Below are 20,361 nucleotides of genomic sequence, written 5' to 3'. Positions count from 1 at the left end.
CTGCGTGACCTTTTGTGACCCCTTCCCCAGTGTTCTCACCTCTGGGGTCCCACAGCCATCAATGTCTATACACTTGCTAACCATAATCTGCTGTGGTACCATAATGATGATGATGACGAGCCCTCTTATCTACTGTTTGTGAGCCATTCATTCATTCATTCATTCAGCTAAGCACCTGCTGGGTGCTGGGATTGCACAGATTGAACCAGAGGAGACACTGCCCTTGAGAAACTCAAACTCTTAACAGTGAGCTGGATTTTTTTTTTTAAGTTTGTTTATTTTGAGAGAGAGAGAAAGAGCATGAGCAGGGGAGGGGCAGAGAGAGAGAGAGGGAGAGAGAGAATCCCAAGCAGGTTCCACACTGTCAGTGCAGAGCCCGACATGGAGCTCAAACTCACAAACGGTGAGGTGACATCACGATCTCAGCCGAAACCGAGAGTCAGATGCTCAACCGACTGAGCCACCCAGGCGCCCCAACAGTGAGCTGGATATAAATGATGCTGCTGGACAGGAGGATTGCAAGTCCTGGAAAGGCCAGCCACCACCCGTGTGCAAGACACTTCATGTGGCCTAGCGGCCCCCGTGAAGATGTGGGGAACACTGGACTTCAGGCTGCTGCATTCAGGGTAGGGGTCCCGGTCTTTCTGGATGTAGTCAGGGAAGAGCAGCCAGCCAGGACTGGGAGGGGATCCAGGTTCTTGAGCGAGGGAAGCCCTGGCACTGAGGGTCCTCAAGGTGGAGGATGGCAGCTGACGGCTTGAAGTGTGACGGGGACCCACTTGACCATGGAGGCCACAAGAAAAGGAGTCAATAGCTTTGGTTCAGTATAGAGAAGAAGACTTTCTTGTGGTTGGAGTGGTTGAGAAATGGAAAGAATTGTCTGGAAGGTGTTAAGCCTTTTCTCTGGGGTTTCACTGGAATGCGGGTCGCCCAATTCCTTGGAGTGAGAAGTTTCCGGCGGGGCTTAGGGAGGCTGGGGGATGGAGTATTGACCTTCAAGTTTCCTTTGAGCCCTATGGTTATAGCTGGAGCTTGTTTTATCCTATCCTATCCTATCCTATCCTATCCTATCCTATCCTATCCTATCCTATCCTATCTTATCCTATCTTATCCTATCTTATCCTATCTTATCCTATCTTATCCTATCCAGAGAGCACAAGCTGGGGAGAGGGGCAGAGGGGGAGAGAGAGAATTTCAAGCAGGCTCCACACTCAGCCTATGCAGCCCTATGCAGGGCTCTAGCCCACAACCTTGGCTGGGATCATGACCTGAGCCGAAATCAAGAGTCTGGGGCTCAACTGACTGAGCCCCTCACACGCCCCCAGAGCTCTTTGCCTCAGGTCTTTGGAACCTCTGAAATCACATAACGAGTTGCGGGCACCCATTTGCTAAGGGCATCCACCTTCTCGCAGGGTTTAAGGCCCATCTCTCCACAGCTAAGATCCCCTGGTTTGGAGGGAACAGATTAGAATCTCACAACTAAAAGAAAACTTAATCATTTTTGTTGTAAAATTATGATGTCCCTGTTCAATATCTCTTGTAAAATAGTAGAGCTATTTACGACTTGTGGAGAGTGGAAGCCGCAGGATCTTCTATTCCAAGGGATGGCTGCCATCAGATTAGGTACCGGTTGCTGAACGTGAGTGTTGAGACTGTATATACCGTTCTGCCTTGTATCAGTTGGGAGGCCCTTGGCTCAAGTCATGGAAAACCTTGCCCTGAACCCAACAGTGAAGAATCATCTCGTATAACAGGGTGTCCAGAGGATCCAGGTGGCCCTTGGGCACGGTTGGCGGGTGCTGTCGGAGACTCGAGTTCGGTCCTCCCCACCCCTCCAGTCTTTGTGTTGCCTTCATCTGGGGGCGGGTAGCAAGATGGTGAGTTCCCCAAGTCACATTCAGCTGTGACAAAATCAGAGGCAGGAAAGAGCTAGAGTTCTTGTAAACAATGAGGAAATCTTGGGGCGCATGGGTGGCCCCATCGGTTGAGCATCTGAATTCAGCTCAGGTCATGATCTTGCGGTTCTAGAGTTCGAGCCCCACATCAGCCTTGCTGCTGTCAGTGTAGAGCCCACTTCAGATCCTCTGTCCGTCTCTCTCTCTCTCTATCTCTGCCCTTCCCCTGCTTATGCTGTCTCAAAAAATAAATAAAACATTAAAAAAAACATGAGAAGTCTTTCCCAGATGGATCCCCTAAGCCAGCCTCTGGCATCCCTTTGGCCAGCATTGGGTCAAGGGCCCACCCGGGCCAGTGACTGCCCTTTCCTGAGGGGCAGGAACCTGGCCAAATGGAGGTTTGTAAGGGAGAAAAGGAGGGGTGGAGCCCAACAGTGTTCCTTTTGGGTCTTTTCCTGACCAGTGGACCATGGCTCTCTTGTGTCCATCTCTGTTTTTGTATATATAGGAGGGGCTTGGATTCTGGAGACCAGGCAGGGAGCAGCCCATGACTGGGAGCTCTTAGATGCCTGAATGTGGAAGTCTTTCCTCTGGGACACTCACTGCCACCATTTTAATCAAGACTCCCTTTGATCTCTTTCTTTCTTTCCTTCCTTCTTTCTTTCTTTCTTTCTTTTTTTTTTTTTTTAAATTTTTTTAATGTTTATTTTTGAGAGAGAGAGACAGAGACAGAGAATGAGCAGAGGAGGGGCAGAGAGAGAGGGAGACACAGAATCCAAAGCAGGCTCCAGGCTCTTAGCTGTCAGCACAGAGCCCAACACGGGCTTGACTCAAGAACTGTGAGATCACGACCTGAGCTGAAGTCGGACCCTTAACCGACTGAGCCATCCAGGCGCCCCGTCCCCCCCTCCCGCCCCCACCTTTGATTTCCTCTTTGCCTGTGGCTGTAGATCCCTGGCAGCTAAGAGTGTTGTGTATTTGGGGGTGGGGATGTGTCTGTGTCAACTGCCCTCTCTAAGCCAACTTTCAGTAAAGCTCCTACTTTGCCTCAAGTAATCCTTCCATTTTAACAAAGAGTTTGGCCGAACACCAGCCATCTCAACTCTGGGATGGGAGGGCCCAACTGGCTTCCTTGGGCAGATTTCACCAATTACACTCCTCCTCTGCTTTTTGTCTTTGACGATTGTTTGCTGATGCCTTCCTTTTCTCAAGCTCCCCCTCCTCAGACCTCCTTTGTCCTCTTTATCATCATGACTCTTGTATCTCTGATTTCCTCTCCTTTTAGAAGGGTCTACAGGTGGATCCGCAGTGAGTGCAGGGGACCAGCCGCCATCTTGGCTGACAGTCACACGCGTTGATGTCTCTCATTCCTTTTAGCGTCTTCTAGTATTGTGTTGAGAGGGGCCCCTCTCTTGTAGGAGGGGTGGGTGGAAGGGTATCCAGGCCTGATTTTATTTTCTCTCAGTCTTAGCCTAACTGCCCCCCTGTGTTGTGGGATGAAAATAAAGTCTTTGGTTTTGGAGGTGAGCCAGTGCCAGCAGCAGCCTCCCTGTGCCGGTTCCTGGTTCCAGGCCAGGCGGAGCCTTAGTGTAGGGGGACGGGCGGGGAGCAGTGGACTGTTCCCAGCCACACCGGGGTCTGATTCTGAAGTGAATGGTGTGAATAGTGTGGCTGCCTCTGGGTGGACAAAGGCTTAACCTTCTGCAGGCTTGGATCAGATTGGAAGGAAGTAGGAGGACATTGTCCAAGACATTCAAACTGCGTCCCCAGGGCTGGCCCCTCTGCCCCTTCCTGGTGGGAACAGAGGACGGATTGAGGCTGCAGCTGACGCCAGCTCTGGGGTTAGACACCTCCGAGGGGGACCCCCAGGCCACCTGGCACTGCTCAGGGAACACTGATCGTGCCTGGGACGGCAGTCCTGGCATCAGCCCTCTACTGACAAGGTCTGGCTGCTGACCGTCCTAGCTCTGCGTCCATGGGGACCTGGCGAGCTCTGTCTTGTGTCTTGGCCTTGGAGAAGTGCTGTCCCCAGATCCAGCGCTGCCCTGCTTGGCCTCAGTGATAGGGTCTCTGTCCCCTCCCTAAATGCCTCCTCATGCTTTGCCCACCCCACCCTACAATGCTCAGCTTTACTGAGCCCTGGGCTACCCCCCCCCCCCCCCCCGCCAAAACACCTAGCAGTCACCACTTGTAGAGTACCTACTGTGTTCAGGCACTGCTGTTAGCCTTTGCATCTCAAACACCATTAGGTGGGTTCTGTTGTCACCCCGTTTCACAGATGGGGACCCTGGGACAGAGAGAAGCTAGGTAGCTTGCCCAGGGTCACCCATCACGTAAGAGGTAGAACTGGAATTTGAACCCAGAAGGCCTGTACTCCTGTTCCTTGTGCCACTAGCCTCTCTCTCTCTTTTTTTTTTTATTAAAAAAAAATTTTTTTTTAAACATTTATTTATTTTTGAGAGACAGAGCACAAGTCGGGGAGGGGCAGAGAGAGAGGGAGACACAGAATCCGAAGCAGGCTCCAGGCCCTGAGCTGTCAGCATGGGGCCGGACATGGGGCTTGAACCCACGAACCGTGAAATCATGACCTGAGCCGAAGTCGGATGCCTAACCGACTGAGCCACCCAGGCGCCCCTAGCTTCCCTCATTAATGTCATTATTGCCCCCATCTTCTCAGGTTCCAGATCTCAGCCATCCTTGGCATCGCCCCTGCAGGTTGCCCGGGACAGCTGGCCTCCCCTTATCCATCTTACATGTTGTGACCTCTTGCCAGAGCCCGGATCTCATCACCTTGCATCCCTCTTCAGAATCCTCTGTGGGTTGGGGACAACATGCAACATTCCATAGCTCCCCATTGCCCATGGGATAAGGTCCAGGCTCCTCATGATAACCTGTAAGGCCGGTCCCTGCCGGGTGTCGCATTCTGCTGTTACCAGTTGCACCGGCCTGGCCCTGCTCTTGCTGGGCTGTTGCCCGTCCCCTCACCCCGACTCTCCTTACTCTCCAATTTCTAATGGATCGCACTTAGTATTGTTGATTCTTGTGACGTTCCCCTCCCTCCATAGGGTTTGTCCTGGGAACGCAGGCACAGGTCTTTATGCTTGAGTGGGGCTGACTTCTTCTCCAGTCCCCATGCCCACCCCAGGGCCAGGGTAGGGGTGACTTGACCCCTGTGGAGGGGCTGAGCTCTGCCTCTGGAGCTGCACTGTGGCCCCAATGACTGCCTCTGGGGAGCTTCGCAGCTCACAGGCTGTCAGAGGAAAGGGGGGCCATCGTGCGGGCCATGCGGTTCCCTAGTGGTGCCACTGACCGCACGCCATGCAGGCACAGGCCTGTAAGTGAGATGTGGAAACAGGTAAATGACCACCTTCTCAGGTTGTCCCCAATATCGTTTGACCACTCGGCATGCAGTCAGAGCCTTAATTAGGTCCCTCTGGTTCCAGCCCCATGTTTTTTGCACTACGGACCTGCAGGTCCCGTGGCCCCCAGCAGAACTGCTGGGTTTGAGGTGGTGCCGGCCCAGAGCGGGGGATGCGGAAAAGGACTGGCTGGCAGTGAAGTAGTGGGAAGGAGATGGAGACCGAGGGCCCAGAGGCTGCGGCCCCGGGTGCTTTTCCTTCCTGTTTGGAGGGACGGCCGAGTCCCCCCCACAGGCCACTTGAGTTGGGCCTGGGGCCCCTGGCCTCCCCTTCTTCGGGGCCTTCCCCTGCTCTTTGTCTCTCTGACTCCTGGGTTTGAGGGCTGAGGAGCAGTGGGGGCACTGTTGGGGCTGCCCCAGTCCTGACCGAGTTGGTGTGGAAGCCTCGGGTTGTTTGGGAGAAGCCGTCCCCCCAGATCCACAAGGCTCCTGGGAACGTCCTGGAGAGTTAGGTTTCCAGGGGGGCACCTCTGGCCTTGTTTCCTGGCCCCTCACCGCTTTTATAGGAAGTGTTGGGGAGGCACTCCATGCCGCACCTTCCCAGCAAAGGACTGACCTTGCTCAATTTGACATTCCTGGGGAGAAGAACCCAGGTAGCCTCCCCACCCCCATTGACCTCGAGAGCACACAAATCTCCCAGAATGCCTTGTGGGAGCAGACTCCACTCCCTCCCTCTGGGACATCCCCGCACCTCTGGACTGGACTGGTGACAGTGACTCCCTCCCTGGCCTCTGCACTTGTGCTCCCCTGTCGTTCCTGCTCCGCCGTCCCAGCCAGCCGCCTCCCTCCCCTCCAGCTCTGCCCAAGTTCCGGCCTTATCGCCGCTCAACAGCCTCTTTGTACATCTGCCTGCCCGCCGGGACTGGTCTTTGTGCTTTGCTTCAGCTCTGGAGAGGCCCCAGGTAGACGGGAGCCAGGTGGTGAGTGAGCAGATGAATGGAATCAGGGCGAGCCAGGAACAGATTGGAAATCAAAGACTCTGAGCTCGAGCTTTAACTTAACTCCTCAGTCCCTGTGTCACTGTTGTACCTCCCCCCCCCCCCCCCCCCTTCAGAGTCTGCTTCCTCTTACTTTGTACGCAGTTGTAACACACTTGGAGATCTGGTTTCCGGGCCTGCTCCCAGCCTGAGGCAAATTGGAGGGAAGGAAGGAGGGAGGGAAGAATGGAGGAAGGAAGAATGGAGAGAGGGAGGAGCAGATGATTTGACAGCTAGGGAGGACCCTCTAAAGATAGGAAACCAGAAACTCAGAGACCTGGGCATCCGGACTATGGAGGAGAAACAACTGTCCTGTGACCTTGGGTGTCCTGAGACTCATCTGGATAGGCACCGTTAGGGACATCCACGGAGAGCCAGGAGCATCCCTGGAAAGGCCATTGGCTTTGGGGACAGTCTGGCACAGTGCCCTTCTCTGACTTGGGAGTGCCTGGGCACCACAGGTGTTGTGAAAATGGAGGTTCTGATTCAGCAGGTTTGGGGCAGGGCCTGAGATTCTGCGTTTCTAACAATCCTGGGTGACCACGGTGGCACTGATCTAGGGACCACACTCGGAGCAGCCGGTGCCTGCCTGTTTGAAAAGGCAGTGCCTGATTTCCATACAAGGCCTTTCGCTATAAAGAAAAGCAGGGGAGCCCCAGGGTGCTGGAGTGGATGCCACCCTCCCACACCAAGACATTTTCTGGGGCACTGCCATCCTCCCGAGAACCACCCCCTCCCCCGCCAGGGTCCCTGGGGAGTTTCTCATGGCTGAGCCTCAGACACACAAAGCCTGCCTGGCTTCTTTCTTCCTAATGGCAGGGTTATTCTGGCGAGGTGAAAACCAAGAAAACCCAGGGGCTCTGCACGGTGGAAGCTGAGAGAGCAAGTGATTCACGGAACCAGGAGGGGCTGAGCACTGGATGGACACTGGACACCTAACCCTGCACCCTTGCCGCTGTCCCCTCGTCCCCTCCCTAGTGGACTTTGGTGGGGTTGAAGTTAGGGGTTAACGGCACCCTTTTGGCCAGGCCAGGGGCTTTCCCAGGCCATCGGCCCACGGCTGTGGGCATGCCGGTGAGGGATCCCAGCCTGCCACACCCCACCCCACCCCACCCCACCCCAGCATGTAGTGCCGGCCCCAGTCACTAAAGAGCCTTTCTGAGTGACCCCTGGCAAGAGACCTGGCCCTCTCACGCAGGCTGGGCTGGGCTGCCACTGAGCACGGGCTTCACGGAGAGTCTGAATAAGGGACCTCGGCAGGCTGTGGATTCGGGTTTCCCCCAGAATGCTAAAGATGGCGACAGCTGTTCGAGGTCCGTTTGAGAGTGGGCAGCTCTTCAGAGCAGGCGCCCTGGAAGCTGTCTTCCTCTTCATGGCTGCAGACAGGTACTACTTTTAAAAATAGCTCCCTCTCCTTGGCTGCTCACTGGGTGCCAGGGGCTGAGTGCAGGCCTGTTATCTCCCTGCAGGGCACAAACAGCTCTTCTCCTTGTACTCAGTCTGCAGAGGGCTCACCAGCCTGAGTGTCTCCCAAGCCAGTGGCGGCACTGGGTGTCAAGGCCGGCCTGTGTCTCCAGGGCTGTCTCCAGTGCTGATGGGACCAGAGTCTCTCCCGGGCAGATCCCGGAGAGTATAAAGATGACCGGGACTGAGGGCCTTTTAAAGCAAAAACCATGGGAAAAGTTCAGCAACTCAGAGCGGGGGTGGGGGTGGGGTGGCTAGAAGGAAATCCCAGGAAGCGAACAAGCATCAGGGTCTTGAGTTGACGGGTGGTTTTTCTTTGACATCCTGGGTTGCCTTCAATAAGAAAAATAGGGGTTACATTTTACATTCTTGAAAAGAAACTGGTACAAGGAGCTAAGATGTTGGTAGGGGAGGAGCTGAGGGCTTCGGGGGACTCCCAACAAGCCTGCCAAGCATTTGAAAGACGGAAACTGTGGAGAGGAGAGGGAACATTTCCACGGTTTGAAATAGGGGGAGGGGAATGCAGGTTTAGGCTGGGCTTGCAGGGAGAAAGAAAGCCCCAGATGGGCCTGGGGCTAGGGCTCCATGCTTTCCCCTGAAGCCTGGTCCCACACCCCCAGCCTGGGAAAGGCCTTCTGTCCCTGGTGGCAGGGGTTGGAGGCGTGGGGTGTCTTAGTGGGTGGCCCTGCCAGCTGTTTTGTGCAGGTGGGCCTGACCTGGGTAGGTGCTGTTCCCTTTCCATGGGGCTGGATTCCAAATCAAAAGGAAGGTGATAGCATTTTCACAGGGGTGAGGGGGGAGGGGGGGAGGGGGGGAAGGAGGCAAAGGAGGTTTCCAGAACGCAGAAAACAAATCCAACTGCATGCACTTTCCCACAGGTCTGAACGTTGGTGTGAGATAGCCAGTTTGCAGAAGGCCTTGTCTAAAGGTGCTTCCATACTAGCCCCTCCCCAGGGACTCTGAGCAGAGTAAAGATGATGGTTTTGCCTCCTGGCCCAGCCTTGAGGACCTCTGCTTCCTTGTCACCTCAGCTTTCTGCAGCCACCCCCACCTCGAGATGTGATAATGTAGTCCTAGAACCTTCTGAAGATAAAGGCCTTTTTTTTTTTTTTTTTTTTTTTTTTAAATACCTTACTTCCCCAGGAATCTTCTCTCTACCGTAGCTTTGACTAGTCTCTCTGACTTTGCTAACTGTCACTGGAGGGCGACCTTGGCATTCTGTTAGGACTGCCTGAATATCAAGTTTTATTTCCCCCCAAATGAACCCCGGTGACTGGGTGGCCCTGCCCAGGGTTTGGGGTGAGAGCTTGGGCATCAGGCTAGGGGTCCACCGGCTTAACTTCAGCAGACCTAGTGACCTGGGGCTGGTTGACCTCCATGGGTCCCAGTTTCTTTATCAGTCCTACACCCCTCACAGAAGTTCTGGCGGGTCAAATCAGATGAAATTTATTCGAAGGGCTCGGCTGCCGAGACTGTTTCTCCAGATGTTTGCAAGATGGCAACACTGAAATTCTCTTGGTCAAACATTAATGACTTTGCCTATTCGGGACTCTGCACCATGGCTCCGATCATTTCTGCCAAAGCCTTCAAGGCATCAATTGCAGACGGTATGCATCTTACAGTTACAATAGCAGTCTCTTTGTTGGGACATTGAGTGACCTCTCTGGCCCCTGAGCTCTCACGGGGTCGTGGGGCACATAGTATAAACTCAGTTAATGATCATCCCTGCCTTCTCTGCTCCATGTAAAGCCAAGGACCTGCTTGGAAGTCCCAGGTTAGTTCTCATCCCCAGGAGGTGGCTTCACTGCATACTTCTGTCACCATCTCTCCAGTGGGGTGACTAATCACCACTTCACAGCACTGTTGGATTAAACGAGGTGATTTTGCACAGTGCCCAGCACTTAGTAAGCTCTCAATAAACCATAAACACAGGCGGCTATTATTAATTCTTCACAGGGCTGTTGTAAAGATGAAAAGGATTAGTTTACGAGACAATGTGTGGTGAGCTGCAGAGCAGGCCAGGTTTAGTTATTGGGCGCTTTGCATCCCATGGTGTGCGCTGCTCATGTGGTCATGGGGTGCTTTGAGAGGAACAGATAAAACAGAAAGATGACGAAGGGGCCCTGGGAGGTTTTTCCTGCCTGTCTCGCAAACCCAGGTCCTGAAGGAAGTGACCGTGGACAAGCCCTCGTGGAGGATCACTTTGAAGAGGGGAGGACGCACTTCCCAGCTACACGGGGAGGGGTGAGGACGCCACTAATGTGTCACTTTCTAATCCTGCCTGGACTTACTTACGTGGCCCCTGGCCAGTGCTTCAGGCAGGAACAAAGGCAAGCAAGCAGCCTTCCCTGAGTCCCGGGGAGTGAAAGTGGTAGCCGGCTCATGACCCCACTCTTCCCTGCCCTGCTCGGCCTCGGAGATGTCCCTTCCACATCTACACGCTGGCTTTGTTGCTGTGCCAGGCTGATGGCTCCCTGTGCGACATAGACAGGCCTGCCTAGATACACCTTTGGCCCTTTCCTCCAGCTGGGGTTTGCCCGCTGTAGTGCTGGGTGGGCTTTTTCCTGGCACTGACTCACCGAAGTGGTCACCTTTCCCTGCCTCTTTAAAGATTTCTTTAGGGGCGCCTGGGTGGCTCAGTCGGTTCAGGCTCTGACTTCAGCTCAGGTCATGATCTCACAGTTTGTGGGTTTGAGCCCCGCATTGGGCTCTGTACTGACAGCTTGGAGCCTGGAACCTGCTTCAGATTCTGTGTCTCCTTCTCTCTCTCTGCCTCTTCCCCCGACTTGCACTCTCCCTCTATCAAAAATAAACATTAAAAAAAAAAAAAAAAAAAAAGAAGATTTCTTTAAATTCCTTTAGCCTGTTTCCAGACTTTGCTGACGCCCTTTCTGACATGTTTGTCCCTTTTCTTAGGCCTGGAGAACGTTTCAGGCTTGGAACAGTTTTTCCAAACCTTCTCGACTCGTGCCGGTCAGAACCCCAGAAGAGAAACAGAAGGCTGACATCTCAGCCCCCTCCCTGTGCATGAGCCCGTGGCACCAGCCCCACTGGGGTCCCCTGGGGGAGGTCGTGCTTGCTGTAGGTTATGTGAGCAGGGAACCCTGGTCGGTCCTTCACCCTGACCTGTTCTTCTCTCCTCCATCCTCCTTCCCAGCTTCTCTCCCATTCTGGGCCCTCCCCTCACTCACACCTAGGCTTTTGCTGCTCCCTTTAGAGACCCCAGCCATCTTTGCCTTTGCCCTCAGTGATTCACATCCGAGATGCACCGTCCTTCAGAACTTCGGGGCTCCTGCTCTCTGCAGACTTTGTGTTGAAACATGCACCGTGTGCATTGCTTATTGACATGTATTCAAAATCTCGGCGTGACAGGTACCATTGTGGTTGTTTAACCCAGTCCTTCTAACACCAAATTGTTGTGAGATGCGTTGTTGTGTGTTCTTTGGAGCGCTCGGCGACCAACGAGTGCCGCCTTCTAGTGGAAAGTCCCCAAAGGCAGAGGATTGTGTGATCAAATGAGCCTGTGTGCTCTGTTTCCCTCTGGTAGGTTTCAGATGACCATATGGAAGGCTCTGGAAAGTTCCACCCTAAAGAAGCCTGTTTATTTTGACTAGGACTCCCTGTAACAGAGACTGTCCCTCCAGCCTGTTTGTAAGAGCTCTTCTTACCCCAGGTCTTATTCTGGTTGGCTGTTTTTGCCAGGAAGTTCTTCCCTGTGTTGGCTACAGGCCAGCTCTGTCATGTCCCCGCACAGAGCTTGCTGCTCTTTGGGAATGCTCCTGGGAAGTTTAAATGTGTAATCTGAAGGCGGCGCCCTGCTCCCAGGGCCAGATGCTGCCAGTTCCTCCTTCCACGCCCATTCTGACATGGTCCATCGACCTTCGTGGGGGCCCCCCACGGACCAGGCCCACATCCCCCAACGTGTGGGGTCGGCCTGGAGAGGAGAAGGGCGTCACGGGCTGGAGGGACTGTGGCTCCGCTCTTTCAGGATTTGGGGCTGTGGGAGCCCAGAGCTGCCGCCATAGGAAATATCTAGCAACGGGAGGTGGTGACTGCTGAGGAGCAGAGGGCAGACAATGGGGCTGTTGGCCATCAGAGATGGAAGGGGGCAGCGCCCTGAGCTTGAGGGGACAGAAAGGCCACTGAGGACAGCGGGGGTGGTGGCGGGGGGGTGTGTTCTGGGCGGGAGGAATGGCATGAGTCGGCTGCTGTGGCTGGAACAGATGTGTCCTGGGCCTCATCTCCAGCCTCACCACGTGGGCCTCAAAAATACCACCAGCCCTCAGGGCTAGATGTCTCGTTGCCCACAGGCTGCATTCCTGGGTGGGTGGTGGTGTGGGTGCCAACAATGGCGGGCTTTTGTCGTCGGGAGGGTGGGGAGGGGGACAGCGCAGGAGCCTGCTTTGTTTATCTGTTTTTACTGTGGTAGGATGCACGTAAAATCTGCCCCCCTTAACCATGTGAGCGCACAGCTCAGTGCAAACACCCCCTTTGTGTTACCATCACCACCACCATCTGTCTCCGCACCTTTTCCTCGTCCCAACTGAAACGCTAACCCACGAAACTCACTCCCCAGGCCCTGGCAACCACCGTTCTGTCTCCGTGACTTGACTGTTCTAGGTCCCTCATGCAAGAGCAGCTGTATAGTGTTTGTCCTTTTGTGTCTGGCTTATTTCAGCCCTGCCGTAATGTTGTCAAGGTTGGTCCTGTGTTGTCGCACGTGTCAGAATTTCATTCCTTTTTGCCGTGAATCATAAACACACCGTATTCCGTCGTATGGGTCTACTTCATCTTGTTTATCCGTTCGTTGTCACTGGACACCTGGGTGGTTTCCACCTTTTGGCTGTCGTGAACGGATTTGCTTTTTATTTATTATCAATATTGTTTTTATTTTCGAGAGATGGTGCACGCGAGCGAGGGAGGGGAAGCAGAGGGAGGGAGAGACAGAATTTTTTTTTTAATTTTTAATTTCTTAAATTAAAAAAAATTTAATGTTCATTTATTTTTGAGAGAGAGAGAGAGAGAGAGAGCGCGCGCGAGCGGGGGAGGGGCAGAGAGAGCCGAAGACACAGAATCCAAAGCAGGCTCCAGGCTCTGAGCTGTCAGCACAGAGCCCGACACAGGGCTCGAACTCATGAGCCGTGAGATCATGACCTGAGCCAAATCAAGAGTTGGACACTCAACCGAGTGAGCCGCTCAGGCGCCCCCGGGTTTGTTTTTTTAAAGCAAGATGTTCGTTCGTACCTGAGCAACAAGGGACCTCTCAGGAGCAGAAAATGGGATGGACTTGAAGGGAGGAGAGCCGGGCGGGGGGGGGGGGGGTCCGTGGGAAAACCCTGTCACAGCCCAGGTGTGTTAAGAAGTGGGGGGTAGAGCTGTTGGGAGAAAGCAGAGGACAGAAGGCTGAAGAAGGCTCCTGTGGGATACCCCGGCGCTGAGGAGTAGAGGGCGGGGCCGGCATGCCCCCACCTTGATGAGGCAGGGTTGGTTCCCAGCCAGGGGACCGGGGCGGGGGACAAAGGGGGCTGGAAGGACAGCCGGCAGAAATGCTGGCTCTGTGATAAAGCTCAGCCAACAGGTCAAAGCCAGGTCCCCTCTCGGCAGTCACTGGCATGGACGTGACCTTTCGGACCTGGACGCTAGATGAGCACGCCGGCGGGCAAAGCTTAAAACCAGAGAGTCGGGGCCAGCCTGCTACACAGGTGCATGCAAGGGTGGGAACCAGCTCCCACAGGCAGGAGACCAGAAGGATGAGCGGAGGGGTTTGTGGAAGTGCGGGAGGCAGAGACCCAAGAGGAGGCTCCTGGAATTGCCAGCGGCTCCGGGAGAATGTAGGGGATGCTCGCGGCTCGCTCCTGCACTCCTTCGTTGTCCGGCATTCGTAGACCAAAACTGGGGGAGGTGAAGGTAAACAGGCATGTTCTTCATCGTCAAGAAACTTAGGGCTTAGATAAGGAGATAAAAGACACGAAAACATCCGTGAAGTTCAAGATCCCCTTTGAATCGTATTGTGCAGATCCAGAAGGTGTTTCTAGAAGGGGGTCCCCTCTGATACGGTGACCCAGGTGGGCACTGCAAAGCAGCAGGTAACTAACGGAATTGTTTTTCAGTAAATGAGGCCAAAAGAATGAAGTGTTTGGGAGAGTGACAGGTGTCTTATTGTCCTGGCTGGCCATGGCGGTCCCTCGTCAGCATCCTTCCTTTGATCCCCGCAGGTATGACGCTGGACGGGACGGCTTCATTGACCTGATGGAGCTGAAGCTGATGATGGAGAAACTGGGGGCCCCCCAGACCCACCTGGGCCTGAAGAGTATGATCAAGGAGGTGGACGAGGACTTTGACGGCCAGCTCAGCTTCCGTGAGGTACCTGCTGATATGTGTCCTGCTGGCCCCGAGTCCCTGCGGGGAGTGGCCCCCTGAGAGGAGACTCACATTTACCGTCCCCCGGAGCACAAGTGGCTTCGGCCCCTCCAGAGCGCTGCTTGGATAGTCAACCTAGAGCTCTTTTACAAATATCTTTAAGAAGCTAATAACCCCAGTGCTGGCATGGGCAAATGCTCAGTAAGCAGACTGAAAGTCACTGTGGGTGGGACAGCCTCATTTGGGTGAAATGGTAAGTGCTGAGAAATCGGGAGGGTTGTTTACCAAGATACTCATAGTGGATGTTTGTGGGTGCAAAGTTCTGGTACTTTTATAAAAATTTTATACTTTTTTTAGACATTAAAACTTAAAAATTGTTATACTAAGTATTTAAAAATAGTAAAAAAAAAAAAACAAAAACAAAAAAACAATGGGGGCACCTGGGTGGCTCGGTTGGTTAAGCGTCTGACTCTGGATTTTGGCTCAGGTCATGATCTCACGGATCGTGAGTTCGAGGCCCACTTCGGGCTCTGTGCTGAGCACAGAGCCTGCTTGGGAGTTTCTCTCTCTCTCTCTGCCCCTTTCCTGCTTATGCATGTGCATTCTCTCTCTCTCTCTCTCTCTCTCTCTCTCTCTTTCTTTCTTTCTTTCTCCCTCCCTCCCTCTCTTCCTCTCTCCCTTTCTCTCTCAAAATAAACACAACAAACTTAAAAAAATTAAAAATAGTAAAAAACAATTAAAGGAGCTTACTCTGGGGTCATGGATCTCCCCTCCTCCCCATAACAATCCAAGTATGGGCTTTTTTGGCCTTTGAATCCCTAAAATTGCAGGCAAAATTTTGTGTGTACAGATGTCGTTCTGGAAGACGCAAATAGATTCAAAGTCTGATCTCTAAACGTGTGAGAACTCTGGTGATTTAAGGCCATTTCTGTCTGGAGGGAAGTCTCAAGGCCAGTGTGTTTCTTACAAGGCAAGGATGTGGCCCCACAGGGAAGGGTTTCGTGTCTTACGTGCTTGAGTTTTATTGTAAGGGCTTTAGACGTGTCAGCGCGCCCTGGTGTTAGAACAGCTTTGGGAACAACATCCGGGCTAGAAGCTCAGCATTAGCCCAGCTGCTGCGGTCTTGTTCTCTGTCAGCTGGGCCCTCGGGGGCTGGGAATAGGGAGCCCTGTACTTGCTTCCTGGTGCATAACCTTGGTTATTCCAGAAACAGTGGTGTTCTGGCGTCCTGGTTTCTGATGGTGAGAGCTTTGGCCAAGTACCTGTCTTCTCTCCAGACTAGATAGGGCCCTGGGACACTCTTCCTGAGGTCCCTGTGGCTGAACTGGCAGCAATGAGTTCCCTCCCCAGCCACGATGAAACTGGCCTTGCCTCTCTCACTGACCACAAAGTCAACTCCAGATCCCCCCTTCTCTTCCTCTCCCGAGCTGGCAGATGCGGAGAGAGAAGATCACGGAAAACCTGTGTTGGGCATAACCCTCAGGACAATCTAGGCCAGGCTTCTCAGTTCGGAGCTGAGGAGCTAGAGGGTCAGAACAGCCAGCACTTGCCTGAACTCACGCTCCAGCTCAAGGCTGGACCTGGGTGGCAGCCTCTGTGCCCACAGCCTCCCACTGTCACCCGTCACGCTCACCTTCGCAGGTGTCCCTCTGGCTCCCTCGCCTCTCATTCGGTTCCTTGGTATCATTTGTGCTAAGCATTGGCTCTTTCAACCCGGGAGGCAACACTGGGGAAAGAGCTTCTGTGGCAAAGTTGTGACCTGTGGGGAACAGAGATCGAGAGTGTTGAGAGGTCTGTGCAGGTCACCAACCGGGTCAAGATGCAGTCCCTCTCCGCTGTCTCACCCAGGAGCCACTCCCACATGCTCCTCCCGGAATCCAAGACCCCTGGTTAGCTTTGGGTTACCTATGGGTTTGGCTATTCCTACAGATGGTAGACCTCAGAGGTCTGGAAATCTCCAAAGTGTTCCTTTGGTTTTCACCCCCTCCTTACAAAGCTTCAGTGACATTCATGTCTGTCCTTTGTCGGTTCAGAGTCCCATTGTGGTCCTGTCTCTCGCAGCTGCGCCCAGATGCACAGGATTTGGAAGCGGTTGCCATTAATGCCCCACGGCCCGACCTCCTGCTTTTTTTTTTTTTTTTTTTTTAATTTTTTTAACGTTTATTTATTTTTGAGACAGAGAGAGACAGAGCATGAACAGGGGAGGGGCAGAGAGAGAGGGAGACACAGAATCTGAAACGGGCTCCAGGCTCTGAGCTGTCATCACAGAGCCCGATGTGGGGCTCGAACTCACAGACCATGAGATCATGACCTGAGCCGAAGTCGGACACTTAACCGACTGAGCCACCCAGGCGCCCCAAATTTCTTTAAATTTAAAGAAATTTGGGGCGCCTGGCTGGCTCAGTTAGTAGGGCATGAGATTCTTGATCTCAGGGTCATGAGTTTAAGCCCCATGTTGGTAGGATTTACTTAAAAAATTTTTTTTTCTTTTAAATTTCTTAAATTTGGGGCGCCTGGGTGGTTCAGTCGGTTAAGCATCCAACTCTTGGTTTTGGCTCAGGTCATGATCTCACGATTTGTGAGTTTCAGCCCCACGTCGGGCTCCGTGCTGACAGCTCGGAGCCTGGTACCTGCTTTGGATTCTGTGTCTCCGTCTCTCTCTCTGTCCCTCCCCTGCTCGCACTCTGTGTCTCTCAAAAATAAATAAACACTTAAAAAATAAAAAAATATGTATTTATAAAAAGAATTCTTTACATTTTCCAGAAGCATTTGATAGCTTGTGCCTGAAGTCGCTTGTTTTCGGCTTTGTTAGTTCTCTCTGTTTCTTTGTTTTCTCCTTCTCCTCTCCCCCCTCCCCTCTTTGCTCATAGTCACAGCTAGGACACTTTCCAATTCTCCACAACATACCAGTCTTTGTGGACTATAAATAGGAAGACAAACAAGGCTGGGCAGTCAGAGAAATTGTCATTCAGGAGTTGGTGGTTATCATAAAATGGAAAGGGAATGCCTGGCATGCTTCACGGGAGGCTGAACATTTTCAGGTTGGGTCGGATTTTTTTTTTTTTTTTTTTTCCTTCAACTGGCTGGGGCAGAGACCCCAAAGTTATGACAGGGCTGCTCTTGGTCATCTGGGAGCCGGCAGAGTGAGAGTGAGCAAAGATCCCCGAGGAATACTTTAAGCCCTTCTGTAAACACCAGTAGATATGGGAAAAATGACTCTCGGAGATGAGGAGACCCCCACCACGGTCACTGGCATGGCTGCGAGGCCGGGGGGTGAGGCTCATCTTTCTTGAGCTGCCCTCGTGGTGTGGAGGGCTACCTGTTTTGTATTTGCTTTAAGGGGCCAGGGGTGGGGGAGGCGGGAGTGTTCTGTAACCGCTGTCCATATTTTAAGGGTGGGCAGGGTGCTGAGGGACAGGTGTTTCACTTCTGCCCTCTGCACATGGCTCACGTGTGCAAGTGCTGGTGTCTTTGCTGTCACCTTCTCTTCCGGGAGAGCCCGACCACGACCGTCCCCCCAAGCCCCCTTGCCCTCCATCCTACTCTTGGGAGCCTCACCTCCAATACGCTTGTTTTCCAAGACTTGGAGGCAGTATCCTGGCTCCCATAAGCCCGCAGGAAACTGAGTCTCTGCCGGCCTCTAGTGAGAGAGTTTGAAGCTGCAGGTGGATGAACGTGGCACTTCTGTGGAGCCAAGCTGACGGCAGGCAGCCTCCACAAAGCCACGGATCTTTGAGCTTCTTGCTTCCTCCCTTGCTTTGCGTTGGGCAAAGTCCACAGTGGAGTCAGGAGCCCTGAAACAGGAATCACAAAGGAAGGTTCATTAGCAAGGCATTTTGGGGCGGCGGCAACAGCCGAGACTCCCACTTAATGAAACACACTTTCCTCTAGGGATTAAGAGTCTTGGCAGGAAAAGATACCCTGGTTGGAATTTGGAAAGCCCGTTGATGTTGTTTGACCTCTCAGTCTACTTTAGGTAATGTTCTTTTCCCTTGGGGAAGCCATTCTTTAGAGGGGATGGTCATGAAAAATACCCTGAAAACTCAAAATTCCCTGTAGACAGATGTGTTTTACATAGCACCTAAAAACCTGGAGAAGCTCCTTTCTGTGCTGACTTGGAAAACTAAATTCTAGAAGTTTGGGCAGCGGTTGTTTGACGAACAAATTGGCCAGAATTCTTTAAAGAAGTAAAAGTCCTAAAATCGCTTTGGGGGAGAAAGTCTGGAAGAAGGGGGACCTGCCATTTCAGCTTGGCTTATTTATTCATTTAAAAATATATCCTGTGGAGGCCCTGGTACAAATTGGCTTTAAAGATTAATGCATTTAGGCCACATTTAGAACCTGCAGGAAAAGAATGGATTATTCAATAAATGACATGGAGATTCCTAACTAACCATTTGGAAGAAAATAGGGTTAATGATCAACCTCACAGGACAGATCAGAATAAATTTCAGAGATTAAATATTTACACGTTTAACAAAAAAGGAGTCATAAAAGCGATAGACGAAAATATAGGTGATTCTGTAACCTTGATAGCAAGAAAGGTTTCTCTACGCATAACACGGGTGCACTGGTGAGAGAGAAGAAAAAGACTGATAACGTATATACAATTTTTGAGGGGGCGCCTGGGTGGCTCAGTCGAGTAAGCGTCCGACTTTGGCTCAGGTCATGATCTCACGGTTCATGAGTTCAAGCTCTGCGTTGGGCTCTGTGCTGACAGCTCAGAGCCTGGAACCTGCTTCAGAGTCTGTGTCTCCCTCTCTCTCTGCCCCTCCCCTGCTCACACTCTGTCTCTCTGTGTCTTAAAAATAATATATACAATTTTTGAAAGTCAAAAATGATCATAAACACAATGAAAAGGTAAGTGACAGTGGAAGTATTTGAAATATACCAAGTTCTGTAAAGATCTTTTTTTTTTTAATTTTTTTAACGTTTATTCATTTTTGAGACAGAGAGAGACAGAGCATGAATGGGGGAGGGTCAGAGAGAGGGAGACACAGAATCTGAAACAGGCTCCAGGCTCTGAACTATCAGCACAGAACCCGATACGGGGCTCGAACTCACGGACCGTGAGATCATGACCCGAGCCGAAGTCGGACGCTTAACCGACTGAGCCACCCAAGCGCCCCTGTAAAGATCTTTTAGAAAACACTTGGGAGAGGTGCCTGGCTGGTTCAGTCAGTACAGCATGCAACTCGATCTCGGGGTCATGAGTTCAAGCCCCACGCTGGGTGTAGAGATTACTTAAAAAATAAAGTCTTTAGGGGCACCAGGGTGGCTCAGTCGGTTAAGCGTCCGACTTCAGTTCAGGTCATGATCTCACTGTTCATGAGTTTGAGCCCTGCATCAGGCACTGTGCTGATGGCTCAGAGCCTGGAGCCTGCTTCAGATTCTGTGTCTCCCTCTCTGTCTGTCCCTCCCCTGCTCGCGCTCCATCTCTCTCTCTCTCAAAAATAAACATTAAAAAAAAATAAGTTAAAAAAATCTTTAAAAGGAAAAAAAAAGCAAGAGTAATCTAATGCAAAAAGGGGACACAAACAGAAAATATGGATGACTAAAAACACCGGCAATTATTTAGGTTTAAGAAATAGCGTATATAGGTCTATTGGACTTTTTTTTTTCTTTCATGGCCACAAACTAGGACATTGCCAGTGATTTTTGCTTTTATAGACAATGCTTCTTAAACTATTGTGCAAATGTTTCTGAGGGACAGATGCCCAGCCGTGGAATTAATGGTTGGAAGCATTTTATTTTTTTGGTAAATATTTCCAAACTGGTCTCCAAAAAATTTGAATCGGTTTGCATTCCCTTCCACTGGATGCGAAGGTACCCATTTCCCTACATTCCTGTGGAAAATGAGCATGTGTTGATTTCAGACAGTGTGATAGGGGAAAAAATAATTGGTCACACGCACACGTTTGCACCCTTTTCGTAGGCTTGGCGGGCATGACTTTCCCTTGGGCTGGAGGGGACCGCCGTAAGTCTCAGTGAGGTTGACCCGGACTCTACTCAACCCTTTCCTACAGTTCCTACTCATATTCCACAAGGCCGCAGCGGGAGAGCTACAGGAAGACAGCGGGCTGATGGCGCTGGCAAAGCTCTCTGAGATCGACGTGGCCCAGGAGGGCGTGAAAGGTGCCAAGGACTTCTTTGAAGCCAAGGTAGGTGACTCCTTCTTGTACAGGACCATTCTTTCTCCCTTCACTCTACCCGACATGGGCTTCCCCGCGGTGACTACGTCATCCAC

General features: G+C 52.2%; 1 protein-coding gene across 1 annotated transcript in view; it reads left to right on the top strand.

Annotated features, from left to right (window-relative positions):
* Positions 1-20,361, top strand: part of EFHD1 (EF-hand domain family member D1) — a 39,052-nt gene that overhangs the window by 8,537 nt on the left and 10,154 nt on the right. Inside the window, exons 2-3 of the mRNA XM_053903646.1 lie at positions 13,970-14,117; positions 20,141-20,275. Of these exons, the coding sequence (XP_053759621.1) occupies positions 13,970-14,117; positions 20,141-20,275 (283 nt within the window). The remainder of the gene's footprint in view (positions 1-13,969; positions 14,118-20,140; positions 20,276-20,361) is intronic.

This window comes from Panthera pardus, unplaced genomic scaffold, assembly GCF_024362965.1.
Source record: "Panthera pardus isolate Hobbes unplaced genomic scaffold, ASM2436296v1 HiC_scaffold_10, whole genome shotgun sequence".
NCBI classification, from domain to species: domain Eukaryota; kingdom Metazoa; phylum Chordata; class Mammalia; order Carnivora; family Felidae; genus Panthera; species Panthera pardus.
The sequence above is the reverse complement of the archived record's forward strand: the minus strand, read 5'-3'. Positions and strand labels throughout refer to the sequence as shown.